The 12,502-nt window shown below is 32.7% G+C and overlaps 1 protein-coding gene across 10 annotated transcripts in view; it reads right to left on the bottom strand.

Annotated features, from left to right (window-relative positions):
• Window positions 1–12,502, bottom strand: part of LOC127703064 (uncharacterized) — a 434,903-nt gene that overhangs the window by 16,828 nt on the left and 405,573 nt on the right. For all 10 annotated transcript variants that reach the window (XM_052207446.1, XM_052207448.1, XM_052207449.1 and 7 more), the window contains 4 exons: window positions 9,156–9,609; window positions 7,012–7,826; window positions 3,465–3,495; window positions 1,219–1,487 (listed from right to left, as the gene is read on the bottom strand). In XM_052207446.1, coding sequence (XP_052063406.1) covers window positions 1,219–1,487; window positions 3,465–3,495; window positions 7,012–7,826; window positions 9,156–9,609 — 1,569 coding nt within the window. The remainder of the gene's footprint in view (window positions 1–1,218; window positions 1,488–3,464; window positions 3,496–7,011; window positions 7,827–9,155; window positions 9,610–12,502) is intronic.

Genomic DNA, 12,502 nt, shown 5'->3' with positions numbered 1-12,502 from the left:
TGCTGTACGTTTGGTTTTAGTGAGTTCAACTAATTAAAAGGGCACTAATTTTTTTGGGTAATATTGTTTATTAGCAAACAAGACTGGATATAATTAGATATTGCCCATCCAATTGTTCTCCATAGATTGTTAGGATGAATCACTGTCGGACTAATTATTCGTTTGAAGTTCAATCAATGCATATCGTATTTTAGGGGATAAACATCAATGTCATAAATTATAGTTTGAAACAATACTAAAACGTTTTATTTGCTTTCACCTTTGCAACTTTGTACCGTTTGATTTTGGTTTTTCAGAAAATCATAGCTTCATACACCGCTATGAACTCTTTAATGAAGTACAACAGTTGAAGTAAGAGTGTTAGGCAGCGTGATTTCATATCAACAGGTTAAATGCTTTGAACTTGCTTTCATTTACTGCACATATTGTTTAATATAGTATATTATCATTCATAATTTTGTTTCTTTGTATTGAATTTCGTGTTTTTTGTTGTCTATTGTACCGTTTATTTCAGTAAAACACAAACCATTTACTGATTTTTATTGTATGTTGTGTTTAGTTGTACCTTGTGTTTGTTCACTGTTTGTGATTTAAAAAGGTTTAGACCTAAACAAATTTAGTTAAACTCCGCATATATTCAAAGCGTCTGTTGCAGGTCATGGATCTTGTAAGTGAATATCTTATGTCTTATCTTAATGCTTATTTCATTTATTGAATTTTTATGTTAATCGAAGGTTTTTTTGCTTACTTCTGTTTAACTCATTCAATTTGTGAAGATGTGGGACAATTCATATCTAGCATATTTTGTTGTGTTATCATGAATTTCAGAGAATCTAATACCTGTAATTGAGTCAAAAGCAGTTCAACCGGATTGAACTTAATTTGCAACCGGTTATTACTCCTATAAAACATAATATCAAAACTATTGCACATTTTGGCATAGGAGGCTTAGAGCAAAAGATAACCCAACTAGTTATGGAGTTTAATAAATTATATGGTTATTTGCTCGAAAGAAAGATTACCGAAACGAAATTCGTCGTGTTCGTACATATTACAGATTGTTTTCTCATTAAAAGTATGACCTTATTGCTAATATAAAACAAAAACTGAAGAGTACTTCACAGTCATGACAGTTGTTTCGCAACATTGCATTGAAACACTAACATTTAAGGTTATTAAGTAGTGTAATAAGTACACGATTCATTCTATTTTACTTACACTACATAGCTTATGAGTTGTTATTTTCATTTCACTGAGAGCATCTGCCAGCATTCTAAAATTTATTTTTGAGTTTGATTGTTTCCACTTCATCAACATTAGGAATTTTAAAATCTCTGGTCTATCCTTATAGCTATAGTCTAATGTATCCCATTCGTCCTCCATTTCTAAATGTTGTGCCAATTCTTGTATCAGTTTAATAGAATTATATGAGAACTGCAGCAATTCTTTATCACTTGGAATCTGGTTCAAAGCATCCTCAGCAAGACCTAAAAATTTGCAAAAACCGTATTACTGCTAGACAACTCCAATTTGTTTTTTTCTCTCTTTTGAATCATCGTCAACAATATTAGGGAAAGGGCAGTTTACATAAGACTACATAATCATAATGTATATCCTTGAGTTGTTGCCTGTCAGTCCACATAAATAACATATTTCAATGAACGAGTGTAATATTACTGACATGAATAACATAATACAGTTTTACTGTAAATTCTCATTTTATAAATACGATAAAAAAACTGTGCTAAAACTAAGGATGATTTGTAAAAAAAACATCCACTAATATCGTTATCTAATTTACACCAAGGCCATTCAAAAAATAATCTTGTAACGTTTACTAAAACTCTAGATAACACAGCTTACTAAGTGTACATTGATGTTATAGCTTATTCCTTACCTTAGCCTTAACTTGGCGGATATGGCACAAAATAACACCTTTGACAGTAACATGTTTTGCAAGGCTTGGTTCATTTTTCATTCAAATGCATTATCCAAACTCCTGGCAGTGGGGCTTAAGATGTGAATTATATAATTTTGGTTCAGTTTAGTTTCGATGTACTTTAATTCAAATATATAAATAAACGTGATATTTTTCAAATACCCTATTGCTAGTGTCTCCAACAGCAAAATATAGTATTGAATACCAAACATGGACATTTTAAGAATTATTGACATTTGCTGACCGTTGGCTTTGCTTTCAAATAAGTTAATATTTATGCATTATGTATAGCATAGGCCTTTAAGAGCATACTTGTTTTCATCAACACGGATCGGCGTACGATGACCTTCAGTTGTTTACATCCTTGTCCGTAACCGATATAAACATTTCTTTGTTGCTGTTCAATTGAATCAAATGATGAATTTGAAAAATTTGTGTGCATTTTATCTGTTTTAACTAATGATAATATGAACTAATGAGTGGAATGCATATCTGTCATATTTCCCCCTGTTCATCATGACATTGAGTATGTTATTCACTGTCAGTTTTGACTTTATATAAAACTAAAAGAGACTAACAGAGTCGTCTCCTGGCCGCATGATGATCAAAAAGAAAGGGAGGTGGGTTCCTATTCTTTGCTTGGTTACAACAACAAAAAACGTTACATGCTGCTCCTTAATTATGCATGAGATGTATAAAGATAAGAGCTAAGACTGGTCAGCTCGGAATCAGAATAATTTGTATGAACAGGGTGCTGACTATTAACTCATGGATTAGCACATTTAAAACCGTTGTAAGCTATGCAGCAACATCAAAAGTGTACAAAATGGCATGACACGGGTTATGTTCTTCTCATATATTTTATGATGGTATAATACCCCTAACAGGAGGGATTGTGCCTGATAGTCATATGACGAAGACATAATCTTTCAATCAGTTTAATTGAGGTCTGGAGCTGGCATGTCAGTAACTGCTAGTAGTCTGTTGTTATTTATGTATTATTGTCATTTTGTTTATTTTCTTTTGTTTCCTATTCTGACAACGGACTCGGACTTCTCTTAAACTGAGTTTTAATGTGCGTACTGTTGTACGTTTGTTTTTTCTACATTGGCTAGAGGTATAGGGGGAGGGTTGAGATCTCAAAAAACATGTTTAACCCCGCCGCATTATAGCGCCTGTCCCAAGTCAGGAGCCTCTGGCCTTTGTTAGTCTTGTATCATTTTTAATTTTAGTTTCTTGTGTATAATTTGGAGTTTAGTATGACGTCCATTATCACTGAACTAGTATACATATTTGTTTAGGGGCCAGCTGAAGGACGCCTCCGGGTGCGGGAGTTTTTCGCTGCATTGAAGACCCATTGGTGGCCTTCGGCTGTTGTCTGCTCTATGGTCGGGTTGTTGTCTCTTTGACACATTCCCCATTTCCATTCTCAATTTTATTAAAATGTGATGCTCTTGCGTTATATGTCTTTTCAGGTCTATGCGATAAGACATGTTTTCTACATATTTTGTAACAAAATACATACCTGGACAATTGTCTTTGCATTGTTTCTTTCCCTATATGAAAATGTACAACATATAACCTTAATTCAATAGAAAATGCTCATAAGTAGTTCGTTAAAAATTAATAAAAGAACGTACCTATCCATATAAAGTATATACATGCAATGCAAATGATTTAAAAACAAATCATTAATAGGAACCATTCTGAAAATGGAATATATAGGAAACTGAATAGAAATAGCAGGAAGCAATTTATGTATGTATTTATATTGCAGATATGGCTAAAAAGGGAATGTAGTACGAACCGCACATTAAGTTAGCTTTTGATAACAAGTAGAGGGAGTTTTATATACATAGTTGTTCGGTCAGATTTTGTATTGAGTTTTTTTTTCTACTTCGCAACTACACAAAATGTTTAATGGCAGTTCAGGTCGTAAATCGTATTCGTATAAAAATATAAAAATCATCATTTGTGATCTGGGGTACATACGCAGAGCTACAATATTTGGGATATGGTGTGTGCTTTTAAAAGCAGGGTCGTTTGGGTAAGGTAACCATGACCCCGCACAGCCGTGAGCAACATGATGGCCGTAAATTCAAATTGTCGGGATTTTTTCTCTAAATATTACAAAAAGGTAAACTATTCCCGATAATTTGTTAATAACGACAATAAAGAGCACATAATGTCCTGCATATTTGTATATCCGATTACTGAAAAGTATTATGACAAGTGAAACAAACAAGCATAGTCAATTGACTTATACTAATAGGCTTCGTGAGCTATTCAGGAAACACCTGCTTCATGTTAGAATAAAAAGACATAGTAATGAGTACCGTTTAGGTTTTGGTGGGGAAGACTAAATTCAATGTCAAACAATGTTAGTTACTTATAAAAGGGTTTAGGACATGTGATATCCCTGATTATTCTGGAAACCAAACTTTCAGCAAATTTCAGTCAGGTTATAGCTGACCTACATCTGATTTTTCTCAAAACAAATTGCTATTATTTCAGTGTAGAACTAGTAATTATGGTTTGGAAAATCTGATTTGTTGCCCATACATCATATAGAAAAATAGTTTAAACTAAAAAACAGTATTTTCCAACTAAATATAATCAAACAATGTACAAATTGGGTGTTTGGTTAAACAAATATTACCAGAAAAGAACAAGCGTGCTCAAACTTTGTCTATCATTTGCTGCTGTGAGCTTGATCTTTAAGACATAATGACCTTATTTTAAATCTCTTATTTACTTTACATTGGTAAAAATCGTATCAATGGCTCATTTACATTTTGTCTTGAAACAAAACCTACCAAAACCTTCTGACCATAAAATCAGTAACAGTCATTTTTCTCCCAGTTAAGTATCACTCAAGGTAAGATTGATAACGGTTAAAGATATCGGAAGATATCCTCTTGAAACAAAACAGTAACAATGTTAGCACAATTAACTCTATCAGTTTCTTCTGCAACCTTGACCGTTGCCCTAGTAATCTCATTATCAATACCAATCTTAATATCTCATAGAACAATTTTAAATGCCTATTAAAGATGTTTTTATGGCTCAAAATACTTCATGTGACCAGATGATCTGTTGTTTATTCATGATATAAGTATCACGTGACTTGTCCTTTCAATTCAATTACAAACTTCGAATTTTACATGTTATAGGTTGAAAGTTAAAATAGATTGAATTTACGACTAATCAAGTGATTCAACAACTAACGTGCCCAAAAAATGTCATATGGGAAACATCCACGAACATTTTGTTTAATTCTGAGGAAAATATTTATAAATAAGTAATAACTTTAAAAAGGATAGGAAACATTAAATTATCAGGGTTTAAACAGATTTTTGCAGAAATGTCAAGAAAACAGATGTTGTATATGATATTTATTTTGATTATTCATCTTTCAAGGCGTTCCCCTATTTGCAAATGAATCATGAATAATTTAGCCTAGAGTCTCTATTTGTATTTTGTATTTTATTTTTATAACGAATATTTGTTATTTTATATAGCATATGTACAAAGGTTACCATCTTGTTTTTAAGACTTAAAAGCCAAAAGTTTTCAAATTTGACAGTGTTCATTCACAGTGGACAAATACTGTGTAACATTTGACTATATACAGATAACTTATAGATGTGTTCAATTTCAACTCTGCTAAATATGGATTCCAACACTTTTTTTTATTTAGGTTGAAGAACATCCATTATTGATCGTGACTGAGATACATATAAAATGATTATGGCATAATAACAGTTGTAACTGAAATGGCAACAACAGTCATGCAATGTTTGAAGGCAATCTTGTTGTCTTAGTGCCAATTACTTCAACCTATATTTTTTTTTATAATAAAATGGACATGTGTGGTATGTCACATTGAAACGGCAACCAAGCAAAAGAAAAGCAAGAATTCCAAATATTGTATTCACATTGACAAGTATTTATACTGTAAGTCAATTTTAAATCACCAATGATGAACAATTTTAGAATTTATTATACCCAGCTTACTAGTTAATATATTTAATTAACATTAAATCTTGTAATGTACACATAAGCACAATATCAATTAGACCGATGAGTTTCAAAGAGTTGTGTACTATTTAAACAATGCATATCAGATTCTATCTTTTTAATTGTATTTTGTTCTTTTTTAATCACATTTTGTACAAGGTTTTAGTTGTAGGTAAACTTCTTCTCAAGCAGAAGAAATTATCAAAACATATTCTTTTTGCTACGCGATGATTGATTTTTTCCTTGTAACTTCTGCATAGAACATGCACGTGAAATGCTACATAACATCACCTTTCATGCCACTTGGAATAATTAGCTACTAAAGATTTTCAATACACATGATAATATAAATCTACGAATATTTATTAAAAGTAGGTTCGATGCATGCAATACTACTTAAATAACCTAAAGTTAACAACTAACAACTTGCGTACATTTCGTGTTCATTATAAGCTGAAGTTATTAACATTATTCAACCCAATTGACTCCCTAAATATTAATATAGGACTATACATGACGTTTTGTTCCATGCAGCTTCAATTCAGAGTTTTATTTGTATCTAACATAATATTAACTCAATTTTATATCAGCAACACCTTTTAAAATGTGCCATTCATTGAATCAGTTCACATTTTCTACGATATCTTTATCGAACACATGACGTGAAATTTGGGTAAACATTTGTCTACCATAGATTCCAAGGAGACTGTATCACTCATATGTCAATTCGCCAATTATTAAAACAAAAATGTCGATTGACAATTTCAGGCATGTTGACTGATTTGAAGATATTGACCTGCTGATATTGTTTGCTTTTTACAGTTTTTCTCCATCTATTATAGTTCATGCAACTACAAAAACACACAAACAGGTAAAAGTAATCATGCTGAGGCAATGACTACTAAGGGGAAAAGTGCTAACTTATATATGTACTAGTAGAGCTGGTCCTGCTGGTGATTTTTGCGGTATACTGTTGAAATTTCTATTCCCAATAATTTACAGACCTGGTGACTCTTTTATAACAGTATTAACATTTTATTTTCTGAATGTACCTGGTTTTCGTTCCAAACATTCCAATGGTCTTGTTTATGCCTCAACTTATGTCTGTCACAAATCCATTCGGCTGTTTGCAAGGCATCAACTTCACTGATAAAACATTCTAAATTGGAGCATGAATATTCGATGTGGAAAGGGCTTCTAGGACTGCTAGTTCTTGCATGGACTGTGGACTGATAGAATTCTATAATTCTCTCCAATGTCTTACAAAAGGTTTCTTTGATACTAGTGGCTATATCTGATACTATTAGTTCATTGGAAGTCTTGTGGATTATGTAAAGGTGGATTCTGTTGGCTTCAACGCATACAACAATATCATGTGCCTTGTCATATGATATGCCAAGAAATCCAGAAAACAGGAGTTTAACATCTCTCTTTTCCCCTATGATGCCACTTTCTTTCTGTTCTTTATATGTCTTCACATTCCACATACTTAGACAGGCGCTGATGAGACGGTTAGGCAAAGCTGGTGGAATAATAGCCCCTTTAAAAGTGAAGGCCAAACTGATAGCTCTGTTTGGTGTGCATTCTTCACTCATGAAATTAGTCGTGTTCCTCTCTGTTACCATGCAAGGAACAAAGAAGTTTTTGGTTGGTAGCCGACGTCCTGTTTTTGCATTATATCTTCGCTGCTCTGACACAATATCAAGGTGGATAAGCATATCAAATATATACTTTTTATAAGGTAATACTTTACTGAAGGCTTCTTGTTCCCAGATCTGATATAGTTCCCCTCTTTGCATTGTTCCACTTTCTGACATCTTTTTGAAAATGGCATGTACTGTAACCTCACTTGGCCAGAATTGCTTGTCTAGAAAAAAAAATAAAGATTTGTGCTTGCATTAATAAATTAACATCTTTACTTTATATGCATTTTAACAAATATTATAAGATCGAAGACGGCACACAAAAAGTCGCTAGTAATATGGACACAGCCTTATCGTGTCGGTCAACCGTTTTGTAGTTTCACCATCAACGTTGCAAGTGTAAACTCAATCGAACTTCATCATAACTGTCTTCAACCAGCTTTTTTGTAAAGAGCACTCAACAATACTTTTTGAAATACAAATTTCCCTTTTCTGCTAATTTGATATTTATATCAAGCTTCTTCCCTTAGTTTTGTGGTAGTTGTTATTGCAACTACTTATATAAAAATTAGGAGAAGCGGTATGACTGCCAATAAGACAACTATCCACCAGAGTTCAGGTTATGAAGGAACAGTTGTTCTGGATTGACTGATGAACGTGGTAAAGATAAATGTGACTCTTATTTCGACCAACGAGACATTAAAAACATAAAAACATTAAAAAGCGAATATAAGTTAAGTTACCATGCACAAAACAGTTCTGTCGCATTCTCCTCTTTTTTGCAAATTATCAAGTTCATATATAGTCTCTGGAACAAGTTGACCTGCATTTAATGGTCGACAAGGTAGACATAGCATAGTTCCAGTCACATTATATCTCTCACTTCTAACAAGTGTAGTAAGCTCATGACAAAGAAATCTCTCTGTAGTGGAGTATCAAAGTAGACATAGAAAAAATACCTGCTACAAAAGACCTCAAAACATCTACCAAGAAAAGTACGCTGATGATCACACAATATTTCAGACATGGAGTATCAAGATATATTTAGCATAAACACCTGTTACAAAAGATTTCTACCCGTCTACCATGAATAGTGGGCTGATGATCACAAAATCTTTGTGCTGTAGAGTATCAAAGTAAACAGAGCATAAATACCAGTAACGACAATTATCATTATTTTCACCAAAAATAACAGATTGTTGATCACAAAATATCTCTGCTGTGGAGGATCTAAGTAGACTTTGTATGAATACATGTTACAAAGGTTCTCATAACCTCTAACAAGATCAGTGGGCTGATGAGCACTCATGGATCAATTCGTCAGCAGTGATTGTCAAAGTAGACATAGCACCAATACCTATTGCAAAAGATCTCATTACTTCTACAAATAGTAGTGAGATGATTATTACAAAATATCTCAGCTGATGAGTATTAAAGTAGACATAGTATACATATATGTTACCTAGGATCGCATTACTTCTACCAAGATTAGTAAGCTGATGATAACATAATATCTCAATTGTGGAGCATCAAAGAAGACGAAGTATAAATACCTGTCACAAAAGACCGCATGACTTCTACCAGGAGCAGTGGGCTTATGATAACAAATTCTCTCAGCTGCGCAGTATCAAAGTAAACGATCTTCCCAAGGGAATGTTGGAAATGGAGAAAATCGTTTAGCTGCTCAGAAGACAGGACAGACAACTGACTGATGACATTCAATTCTTCAACTTCCTTCAAAGACAAGATTTGCTGTCCTCCAGCAACCAATTCCGCGATCTCGAGTTCAAGGGGGACACATGCATTTGGCATGGTTTCTCCCCAGCATGGATGTTCGAAAGTGAGATCTGTAATGGCTTTCTTGAGAATTTGTATATCTGGGTCAGCTTTGTCTTTGGCATTGACAAATATCATAGGGCTGAGGACAAGATGTTGTTTTCCCTCGTGATCTTTGAACAACTCTTCTACTTCACTGTACAACTCTTTTCGTCGTGTTTCAACATTCTCCTATGACAAAAAAGGTATTATAATGAAATCAAAATAGGGAGATGTGTTATGAATTCCAATGAGACAATTATCCAAATGGAGTAGAATTAAGCAATAATAGACCAACGCACGTTATAATAACTATATGAGTATTTATGAAATATATTTGACAAAATTTCTTGTACATCACTTATGTTTATGATCAAATATTTTAGTGAAGCAAATGTAAATTTTGTCACTGAAACTAATGAGACAAGGTAACTGTTTATTGCAAATTTACTAATAGGGGTATCAGGGTTTTTGTACCATGTTAAGGCCCAAGTATGTTGTCATTTATTTCAAATTTCAAAATTTGTATTAGCATTTAATAATAAATTATTTTTGATTAAATTCAATCTAGAAGACTTTATGGGCACAATAACTTAGTGGTAGTTTATTCAAGTGATACTATATAAACATGTATTTAAAAGAATTAGGAGTAACAACATTTGCTGTCAATTACATAAACTGTTAAACATTTTAAATTCTTAAATGAAGAGCTGGGTGTAATGCGAAAATATTCTTCAGGCATTTTAAGCATGGTTATGATCGTGTCAATGTTTCGTTGCATGATCTAACCTAGACTAATGTAAATCATATTTAGACCATGGTAGCTATACTAAGACCATGGTTACATTAACAAAGACCATGGCAACAATAACCGAGACCATACTTACTGATATCTTAACAATAGTTCCACTTACTTTGACCTAAATAACAATACTTAAATCATGCTAACAATACTTAGTTCGTTTTAAGAATACGTAGACTATGATTACAATACTTATACCATGACTTTAATAATTAGACCATGAAAACAATGTTTAAACTATGTCAACAATAACTAAGACCATAGTTGCACCTATTTAAACTAAGATAACACTCACTTATATCGTACTTAGTCAATGGTAAAAATTATTAGCCATGGCTACAATATTTAGACCATAGTTATAATATTGAGACCATGATAACAATACTTACGTTGTTATTTATTCGTTTGATGTGTTTGAGCTTGTGAGTTTGCCATTTGATTAGGGACTTTCCGTTTTGAATTTTCCTTGGAGTTTGGTATTTTTGTTATTTTACTTTTCCGATACTTAAACCATAGTTTCATTTACTAAGACGATGTTTACAATTCTTCGTCTTTGGGTAAAACACTTTGTATATGGTTACAATACTTAATCCATGGTTACATTACTAAGACCATGAAAGCAGTACTTAGTCCATTGACAAAACTTACTAAGACCATGGTAACATTTTCTTATACCATGGTTTCACTCACTTAGACCATGGTATCACTTATTCAGAGCACGGTTTCTCTTCCTTATACGACAACAACACCTACTCGGACAATGGTTACATTTATTAACATCGTGTTTAGGGTACTTATACCATGACTATAGTTTTACTTCTTAAAACATTATGTCAGTATCAAGTCCACGTTTACACTTATTTAGGTCATTTCAATACTTACTTAGACGATCGTTTAACCTACTGAAACCATAATTACACTTAAATAGACCACGATAACACTTACTTATATCATTGGCATCCCTCACCTATATCATGGTAACACTTACGTAGCATTTACTCATACAAGTTGTAATATATCACTTACTCATGGTACTGTTTCATCAAGTGACATTAAACAATCGGATAAGACAGCATTTACTTATGGTACAAGGTCACCAGGGGTCAAACACAAACTAATAATTTTAAGATGTTAAGGGCATCCGATACAGTTTGAAGGGAGTTAACTATTGGCGCAACGTTAAAGCGTTCGAATTCCCGCAAAACGTCACTTTCGGCGGGACGTCATCCGTGTGATTTTCCGTAATAAAAAACTGCTTGAACGGTATTTAGTATAAACGATGCTCCAACTTATGTTTCTTACACACGTCAACTTCTATGCCTTCAAAATTAGTGCTTTTGATTCTAACATTTTGATATATAAAATCACAAGAAATTAAACACTTATTACTGTTTCTGCTGTTCCTGTCTTGAAGGTTCTGAGAGGTCTTGATCAATGAAGTCAACAAAATATCGTATAGTGAACAATCTTAAGACAACTGACCCTTTTGGTGTTAACATAAAGCATGCCAATTATCATTTTTATTATCATTCATTCCTGATGGAATTTTTATTCGGATCCGATTTTCTGACAGCACACAAAAAATAGTTTTACGGCGCATTTTAGTAACAAGCAAAGTCAATATCAATTTGTGTCAAATTTTATATCGAAAGTTCAGATAGCGCAAACGTCCAGTTTTATTCATTGTAATTCCACATCAACACTTCAAAAGAAGTAAATTTCCTCACGGAACATTGTATTCCATTTATTTATATCAAATATGAGAAGACGCAATAATAATGTTATGCCGCAATTAGTTGATACAACTTTTAAAATACTATATAGTAATTTAATAACAAAATTACGCTATAATGAAAGTATTCCGATTTAAATCGAAACTTTTACAAAAAAAAACATGAAATACTAGTTATTACGAGGAGAATGTACGCCAATTTATTAGTACAGAACCAAAAGAGGTAGAGCCATTTTTAAATAAATTTATTACACACTGATAAACTTATTTAAAAGGTCTTTAAATCTGTTAAAAAATCATCACAGCTATACTTTGAGGTTTCTACAACAGTATATGGTATCTCTGAACATATATTAATCAGATTATACATGCTTTAAGTGACTTGCTTTAAAATTGTAATTTCGGACGGCATATGTTGGATATTTGGGAGATGAACAAAAATTACACAAAAACCAAAACCATATGAGGGATGCATGTATAGGTAACATGTCCCGTTTTTTAGATATAAATTGAATCATTTTTGCCAGATCAAAAATTATGAAATATTTCAA

The sequence above is a fragment of the Mytilus californianus genome, unplaced genomic scaffold, assembly GCF_021869535.1.
Source record: "Mytilus californianus isolate M0D057914Y unplaced genomic scaffold, xbMytCali1.0.p SCAF_5, whole genome shotgun sequence".
Lineage (NCBI taxonomy): Eukaryota > Metazoa > Mollusca > Bivalvia > Mytilida > Mytilidae > Mytilus > Mytilus californianus.
Note: the sequence above shows the minus strand (reverse complement) of the source record. Positions and strands in the feature narration are given on the sequence as shown.